Source organism: Etheostoma spectabile, chromosome 9 (genome assembly GCF_008692095.1).
Source record: "Etheostoma spectabile isolate EspeVRDwgs_2016 chromosome 9, UIUC_Espe_1.0, whole genome shotgun sequence".
Classification (NCBI taxonomy): Eukaryota; Metazoa; Chordata; class Actinopteri; order Perciformes; family Percidae; genus Etheostoma; species Etheostoma spectabile.
In genome coordinates, this window is record NC_045741.1 from 15,767,889 (window position 1) to 15,777,378 (window position 9,490).

The 9,490-nt window shown below is 38.1% G+C and overlaps 1 protein-coding gene across 1 annotated transcript in view; it reads left to right on the forward strand.

Annotated features, from left to right (window-relative positions):
• LOC116696007 (N-acetyllactosaminide beta-1,3-N-acetylglucosaminyltransferase 3) overlaps positions 1-3,111 on the forward strand; it is a 7,881-nt gene extending 4,770 nt beyond the window's left edge. Inside the window, exon 2 of the mRNA XM_032526629.1 lies at positions 1,529-3,111. Coding sequence (XP_032382520.1) covers positions 1,539-2,678 — 1,140 coding nt within the window. The 5' untranslated portion in view covers positions 1,529-1,538 and the 3' untranslated portion in view covers positions 2,679-3,111. The remainder of the gene's footprint in view (positions 1-1,528) is intronic.
• The last annotated feature ends 6,379 nt before the right edge of the window (positions 3,112-9,490 follow it).

The window sequence follows — 9,490 nt, forward strand, 5'->3', positions numbered from 1 at the left end:
AAAGCTACCTGGACCAGACAGATGTTACTAGAGAGCTTGCTGAGAAACTACTGTGGACATGGAAAAAAGGCTCTTTACATGCCATTGGCTACATTTTAAATGGCTGTCTGCCAATAGGCCTAAAATATATAGCTCATTTATTGTGACAGAGACTGGGACTCCAGGTTAATAAGATTCTGACTGAGTGACAAGATATGAACTCAAGTGTGATTTTGTGAGAAGTCTGTGTACATTCCCATCCAATTAGATTTCATTTGGTATTGATGACGCAAAAATAACAACTAACGCCAGTGAAATTATTTTAAACTTAGTGAGGACTACATTAGGACTGTATTTAAAGCTGATTCTGGTTTCCAACTTCGGCCTAAGTGTGTCTGTTAAAACTAGAGGGGAGACAACTTCTCTCTGTTGATGCTTTATAACAATCAAGCATCAGTATAAACATGGGCGTGGGTAGCTCTGCTATGGCTGTGTGTGTGGTAATAAAAGAAAGAAATAAAATTGTAAAGGCTACCATACACAATGCATAGGAATCATATATGCTAGTAAATAACAATAAACCCACTACTAATTACGTTATCTTAATGAGCAAGGACGTTCAACAATCGCCATTATATCAAATCAACAGGTCAGGTGTAACCTAGGTAACAGGTGAAGAACACAAACAAGCTAACTTTTAAATTGGCAAGAACTATAGACCAATACAACAACAGGCTTCAATGAACTGACAACATATGTTACGTGACTTACAGTTCTCATAGACACACACAATCTCAACTGATTATCCTCCGGACATCTAGTCTCTTTTTCTTTTTTCTCCATGTGTCGTGCGCGCCCGCTCATGGTCTGAGGCTGTCCACACTATTCTCCGACATGCACTCAGAATCACACCTGATAGACGACATTTTGTACAAAACTAAAGTAACAAGCCAATTTTGTAAAATGTAAGTAGTAGAAAGTACCAATACTTGTGTTAAAATGTACGGAGTAAAAGTAAAAAGTCAACAAAAAAATAAATAGTAAAGTAAAAATATCTGGAAAAAGCCACTTGTGTACAGTAACTAAGTATTTGTACTTCGTTACTTCCCATCTCTTCTTTTCGGCGTTGTAGTTTGTAGACAGTCCCTAAGCACTCTTTGCAGGATCAACACCGGAACTGAACACTGCTGAATTAGCAGAAACTTAATGCGTTTGTTTCACATCTACAGTGGTGAGATTCACGGTGTTTCCTCAGAAGGAATCACTGCACATGGGTAGGCCCTATAATGACATTTTGAACATGTTTAGAGGCTAAAAACACATTTAGAATTTGCCTTGTTTAAGCCTGTTGGGAGCTAACGCTAGTAGGAGGATAACACGCTTTAGGCAGCACCGATTGTTTTTGTTTTTCTCGCTACTGACAGCACTCCAAATTCACAAATTCACAAACAGTGCTACGTGTTGGAATTGATTAGAATGCTCCTTTAAGCCTAATTTACCTCACAAATGATGTCCTGTAATGCTGAGATGTTTTGTTTTGTCACTGCAGATTTTCAAGGATGAGAAACGTCAGAACAAAAACCTTCTTGCTGGTGGGAGCTCTTGGTCTGTTTGCCCTCCATCTTTTTAAAGACTCTTTTTACTACAAAACCAGCCAACTTCCCGTAGATGTGAGAGAGGATGACAGTCAAATAAGGCAACCCACCACAAAAAACTCATATGTATACTCCTGGTCAAAATGTCAACGAAATTTGAGTGCTGCCAACATCACAGGCTTCAGCTCTCTTCCTGGTGATATAACAGACTTTCTCTATTATCGACACTGTCGCCATTTCCCCATGCTGCTGGACCTTCCTGACAAATGTGGAGGAGCTGATAAATCTGCAGAAGTCTTTCTTCTTCTTGTCATTAAAAGTTCCCCTGTGAACTACGACCGCCGAGAGGTGCTGCGTAAAACCTGGGCTAAAGAGAGGCAACACAATGATGTGTGGATCCGAAGGATCTTCATCTCAGGAACAAGTGATACTGGTTTTGAGAAGGAGAGACTGAACAAACTACTTGAGCTGGAGAACCGTGAGTACAAAGACATCCTCCAATGGGACTTTAATGAAAGATTATACAACCTCACCTTAAAGCAGATACTCTTCCTGGAATGGATGGAACGTAACTGTCCGAACGCTCGCTTCCTGCTAAATGGTGATGATGACGTCTTTGCCAACACAAACAACATGGTTGATTATCTTCAGAGCCTCAAGGACAATGATGGAAGCAAGCACCTCTTTACTGGCCATCTGATCCAGAATGTAGGGCCCATTAGACTATCATGGAGCAAATATTTTATCCCAGTTCAGGTGCAGGAGTCAGACTCATATCCTCCCTACTGTGGTGGTGGAGGCTTCCTACTGTCTGGCTATACAGCTTTGGTCATATACAATATGTCCCAGTCTGTTCCCATTCATCCCATTGATGATGTTTACATGGGGATGTGTCTGGCCAAAGCAGGACTTGGTCCTGAGTCTCATATGGGTGTAAAGACGGCAGGACTGCACATTCCCTCCAGCACACTAGATGCATACGATCCTTGCTATTATAAAGAAGTTCTACTGGTACACAGATTCCTTCCGGCTCAAATGTATCTCATGTGGCATAGAATACATGATTCAAATCTGAAATGTGGTCCCTCCAAGTCGAGGCTTTAGCATCACAAAACTGTAGCTCACATGTAATGACAGAGTTTGTTGACACTTTGTTTCCTGCACCTGCTCTTAGGTTGTGAGTGCAGGTTTGACTCTCTTCATTCTATCATAAGAAAAGCTTTGGACTGTTTTTCTACTACTGTTCAGCTGCAGGCTTCAGCACAGTTCAATGGAATTTATTATTTTATTCTTTGTCATGAATGTGAGCAAGCAACAGTCAGCCTGTCTCAAAGGGGCAGTAGTTAATGTAGGTGTATTGCCCACATACTGTGTGGGTGAGCAACTTTTCTTGGAATTGAAAATACGGTTGCTTGGTATCAGGCTTCAATGGTGTGGGTTTTGTGTTTATTTTATTTTTTTTGGCACCAATTACTTCTACTCCATTATTGTTTAATCAGATACTTTGTTTAAATTATACTTTTGTATTAATATGAAATTATGATTTAAAAAAGTTAAACCGTATTTGGTTAACTCAGGTTTTCTTAAGACTAGTTTGCCGTTTTCTGTAATAAAATTAATGCGCCTGTATATTTGTGCTCAGAAAGATACTGATGTAGCCTATATTTTGTGCCTTACAGTTATACTTCAACGGATATCATTGACATTTTGGATGTACTGTCAAATCCCCTTTTATATTTATAAAACAACAGTCTGTAAGAATCATACAATTTTCATGTAAAATTACTGTGTGCTTTCAGGACTTTGTATATTGAAATTAATTGATTACCATGTCTTTATCATTAGTTTATTGAATGTACTGAAATTCATTTTCAGAAGAGGTTATTGATTGTGTGGTTTTTAAAAGGAATGGCTTTGAGGTTACTGTATATTGTATACTGCATATATAAAACATGTATTCAATGGGGCTGTCAGCAGCACGTTTTTTTTTTTAATCGCATACCGTCATTTGGGTTGGCAGTAGCCCAGTCCATAGGGAGTGGGGTTGGGAACCGGAGGGTTGTTGGCTCAAGTCCCCATACGGACCAAAGTACGGAGTGTGGATTGGTGGCTGGAGAGATACCACTTCACCTCCTGGGCACTGCCAGGTGCTCTTGAGCAAGGCACCATACCCCCTAGCCTAATTAAACTTTGGTTCTACCTCTAATGGAAAATATAACCACTTAGTGAAATGAATTTATCTACTTCAGAAGTATTTTTGTTGTTGAAAAAAAAATCATGCTTGATAAGTTTGGTTATATTGATTTTTACAATTTGTTACCGTTTTTCGTAGGGTTCCAATTAGGCCTAGGCCTATACGTGCAGTTTGCTAAGTGTGTTAAATTATGATACTACTCATTTCAAAGTTAATTTTCTTTCTTAAAAAGCATGTCATTGTCTACAGTTTTGTTAAACATCAGGGTTTAAGAAATGTTACAAAAATGTAAAGCATTATTTCTATTTGGTAAACAGCAGAACTCAGATTTATGGTTTTTTTCAGGAATCACTGTTATGGTTTGGCTTGCTGCCTCCTGTCTGTTTCCCTCTCCCTTGTGTTTTTTTTAGTTTTGACTTCTTTCTTTCCTGTGCTGAGTGTGTGTGTCGCTCTTGGCTCTCTCTCCCTCCTCGTCAGGACACCTGTGGCTCCCTGCACACCTGAAGCAGATCCAGCAATCACCGCTCCTGTTTTAAAACTCAGCTTTCCAACCAGTCTCTGCCAGATTGTGTTCACTCACAGTGGTAACACTTGCGACAGCCATCCCTGGTGTTTTGCTTGAGAACATTTCTTTAGTATCTCAGATTTAAGCCATTTGACTTTGTGTTTTTTTGCTCCTGCTTTCTACGTCAATCGTAGCACATGTTATTACTAGCACACTAGCTCGTTCTAAATGCCAAAACACTGCTACAACACAAACTAATTCACCATAATCTCCAAAAGAACTACTTCCATGTCCCTGTTCTGCAGGTATTCCACAAGTGCGCACTTGTTTAGAAGAAGTCTCTTAGCTAATCCTGCCTTGTACTGACCAGTTGTAAAAAAGTAATCTAATTTATGTGAGCCTTACCTAGCTACTGCTCATGTACGACTCCCAACAAAGTTGGTATAGAAGTTAGACTTCTAGCTGTGTAGCTAAAACAGACCCAAACACACAGGGTGAAAAGAAGATCTGCAGCAATGTGCGGTACAAAAAAAAAAAGGTGTATTTTGAAAATGAAACCATGTAAACCTATTCTGGTACATCCTCAAAATACAATTATGAACCTGAAAGTCAGCATTGTGCTGACAATGTGCTTTACGTTTCTGAATTCACACATAGTAATGTGAGGGGATTTTAATGTAATTCTGGATCCTCTAGAAGACAGATGGCTGCATGCCTGCACTAACACTAGAAAGACTTCTTTGAAGCGTTTTATTGAAAAGTTTGATTTAATGGATGTATGGAAGGTGAAGTTCCCAGATAGTCATGTTCACTTGGAATAAAAAAGATAATACAAGGCTATCCAGTATAGACTTTTGGTTGGTCTCTAACAATATTAATGAATAGAATATTAAAGTTTTTCCATGTCCTCTAAGTGATCACAAAGCTATATCCGTATCTATTAATATATTCCCTTCAGATAATGGTTGTGAAGCTAATTATTGGAAGTTAAACAACTCGCTCCTTGGGTATGATTAAGTGAAGACCAACATTTCTCAATTCATTTTGTGATTTGTTTAGTAAAGCCAAAGTTGAAAATGTCTTTAATTTAAATTGGGAGTTATTTAAAAAATGAGTCTTAGTAACCTAGCTAAACTTAGGTTATCAGAAGATCAAATAATTATCAATAGTATTTCCCTGTTCTCTCAGCTGTCTCCAGATACTTTAATATATGTTGGAACACGGTCTGGCTTCTGCCACAGAAGTTTTGTCTGAATAATAAAGTCAGAGAGATTTAAAAAAAAAAATGCTTCATAGGTTTTACCCAACCAACTTTTTACAGAAGCTCAAAAAAGACATTAATGTAAACTGTACATTTTGTAGAATCAAAGAGAAACTCTTGTGCATTTATCTTGGTTATGCACTCACTCATAATAAATTACTTTGGAGTAAACGGTCTGCCCTGAATTCTCCTTGTGCTGGGAAAATTTACTTTTTTTTTTTTTTTAATCATAACATAAATCTCACCTCTCAATTATTATTAATCAACCTTGATTTTAATTTTGACCAAATTGTACATCCATAAGTCCAAATTCCAAAGTAAAACACCCAACTTCATAGAGCTGTCCATTAACAGTAAACACTATATATCCTCTATATCCTGTTGCAGTAATAAGAAGGCTGTTAGAAAACACACTATTTTACTTTTCAAATGCTTTATGTAATTTTAGTTTTTGTTTTATTATATTCTTTCTTTGTATCTCCCCTGGCAGACTTGACCTGTTTCTGTTGTATACACTTGTAGCTGAATAGTGTCACTGTTGTATGCACAGATCAGGCACACAAGACCTCTTTGCTATAATACTGCTAGCCTGTAGCAGGTTATAAATATTAACCAGAGAAAACTGAGCCATGATCTCACAGTAACCAAAGGAAGGGAGTGTTTCTTCTTCCCAGTTTTGTGCAAGACCATCCACCATGACATTAAAATACAGGTCTCTCACCAGGCCATTAATGCATGTAGCTAGTTGTACATCAAGAGATGTTCTCCTCTTATGATACTGGACATTCTCAACCCATAACTTTTCCAATTAATGGCATGATGTATGTAGGCCTACTGTGTAATTAGTTTCCAAAGGGAAACAGGGAAATGGGGAGTCCTCTTGTGGGCAAAGATTATAACTGTAGAACTAGCCTAAATGATAACGTCATTAAATATGTAATAATAACAACAAACATACTGTACGTGTCATTTCTAATTTATTCTAGCAAAAACAAATGTCATATTTCATCTTTATGTTATGTAGGCTAATGTCAATTTCACCTGTTATGTACACGGTTTAAGATTCATTGTCACATTAACAATGTAGCTGTTCTTTTTTTCTCTCCACTAAAGAAGCAGTGAAAAAGCTTACAGGTACCAGTATTCTCAGATGGTCTCCCATCCAAGTACTGACCAGGCCCTCGAGCAGCCCGACCCTTTTTCACTTCTTTACAAACCACAGAGCTGTGTCTGAGACTTTAAAAAAGCCGATTGTCTCTGCAAGTTGAATTATATATATATATTTTTTCTCAAACAAATATTTTCCCTTTTGAAGAAGAGAAAAACATGTAGATCTAGGGAAATAATATCAACGTTACATGAAAATATTAAAATAATGCTACAATACAGTCTGCTTACACAATTACTTTGTGATTCCATTGAAGGTGAGAAAATAACCCCGTAACTACACTGTAATTGCTGTGAAAAGAATGAAAAGGGAATGCTTTATTTTAAAATAATGGTTCTCAATAGGTTCTACAAAGAACCATCAACAATTTAAGGACCATTTTATGGGTAGGCAACATCATACAGTTCTTTGATGGGTGAGTGCAAAATAAAAGTCCCCCCCCCCTCTCTCTCTCTCACACACACACACACACACACACACACTCCTACACAACAAAGTTGGTCCACTGCTGGCTATAATCAAACACAACCAAGGCTGTCGCGTGAATGGTGCTTTAAGCTAACATTAGCATTCAAACAATCATATATAGCTAAATGTTTTTGAAACGACTGCTAGCTTAGCTACAACTTAGCAATCAAAAACAACAAAAGGCTGTCACTTGAATGGCGTTTTGAGTAAACAAACAATCATAGAGAGCTAAAACGTTTTTCAAACGATTTCTATTTGTAATGGGAAAAGTTTAATGTTTTATGGATTTCACAAATTTCATTATGGCATGTTATGCCATCATCGTTTAAATCTGAGCATGCGCAACTCAAATCTGCACTCGACATGTAGTGACATTGCTTTCTGTGACAGATTTAACAGCGAGTACAAATTCGATATCTCAACCTAAGTTAGTTTTATATACTGTGAACTGTTGAATTTAAAAAGAGGTAACCCTTCCTTTTTTAGATAAGTGACTATCGTCCTAATTGTAGAATAGCCTACTCATTTCTTGAGACTATCTTTTAGTAAAGTAGTTCAGGCTAGGCTACTGTAGGCTATCATAAATATACATGTCTGGCATTTGTAAGACACTTCAGAAATGCTTCAGAAATTGAACACCAGTGGTTTTTCACATGAACGGTGTTGGAGCTAAATCCTGTTCCATTCTCAGGGTTCAGTCAATTAGTAGTCAAAATCTCAGATGTTGATGTTTGAATCCTTTTTATTACATAGGATATCCTGAGACAAAGTTACCTGGATCAAGCTCACAGCTCTCCCCCGCCTTTGTCTGGCTCTTTGGCTGTTGGACCCCTAGTCTTATCCACAAAGGGTGGGGTCTCTAGGCCAAAGTGATGTGTCTGTGTGCTTATTCGTTATCTTTCAGTTGGAATGTGACTGCAAGTTTACGACCCTCAGTTCAGGACTTGCAGAGCAAAAGAGTAGTGGCTGTAAAAGTGGGACTGAAACCAGATTCAGGATGGTCCCTAACAATCAATTCTACTTCTGACACATTTAGGAGAGGGTGGATTCTAATGGAATGTACCAGAACATCTTATGTTATAGAACAGAATATTGCAAAACAACTTAATGCAACAAACAACCAACAACAAACAACATAGACTTATAACAACAAACTTAATGCATGACCAACATGTCTTCATTTATGTTGAAATAATGCTTTTGCCTTTTAGCTTAAATGTATAATGCAAATCACACACAATGTTTAAGCACATAAAACATTTTAAATTTCAACACCGGCAGAGCAGCTCTGGGTCAAATCAATGGCTACCCAGGCAATGAGGCAGCATAGGCTATTTACTTGTTTGTTGCTGCTGTTGAAATGTGCGTGTTTAAGTCATGCTAAATAAGTGCTATATCTGAGCAGGTGACTGCTCCTCTCAGTGGTGTAGTCTACGTTATACACAGGTTTACACCATATACCCATTAAGAAAGGTCAAGAATTTTCATATACCTACTTACATATATTGACATCTATGTTAGTTGTTAGAATAATCTCGTTATCAAGAATAGACAGGAAACACTGAAGTTATATTAAAGTAGAATCAGTTTAAGTACTCACAGCATCAGTACAGAAAAATGACTCCCGAAAAAGCTTTCTACAACAGCTCTTGTAATACAATGTAGAATCAGATAAATCTCCATAGTCACACTTAAGTGTCAATGTTTTCAGTTTCTCACAGTCCCGGGGCACCTGTTCTCTTCCCAGTGTCACACCATGGTCCAGACAAAGACAAGACAGTGGCTCCCAGATACCAGATGGCGACAGCAATAACATTGTTTTGTCTTGACGTAATGCAAACAGTTTTAACACTGATCAGAGAAAAAGTATGTATGTAACGTAATTTTGCTAACACGAGTCAACTAGGAACAGTTTCTTGGTGGTCATTCTCTGCGCAAATATGAAATGAATGAATGAGAATCACCAAAAGAGATATGAAACAAAGGCAGACTTAAACTACATACTTTCTTTGTTTTTGTAAGGCTGTCCCAGAAGCTACTGCCGCTTTGGTAGACACTGCAGCTGCAGCAGATAACCAGATGGGTTAATGTTACAGAAATGGAAAATGAGGCCGATGTCAGAGGCTCATGCGACATGCACTAATGTTACAAAACAGGCATGGGTTGTTGCTCTGGGATGCTGGCGTGCATGAATCTGGGAGGAAAAAAATCAGTTTACTCACTATTCCACTGGCTGCTTCAGTGTTTGTTTCTTACCGCTTCTTTAAAACAAGTGTTTTTGTGGGTGGTGTGGTATGCAGTTTGGCACAGCTGTGTTAAG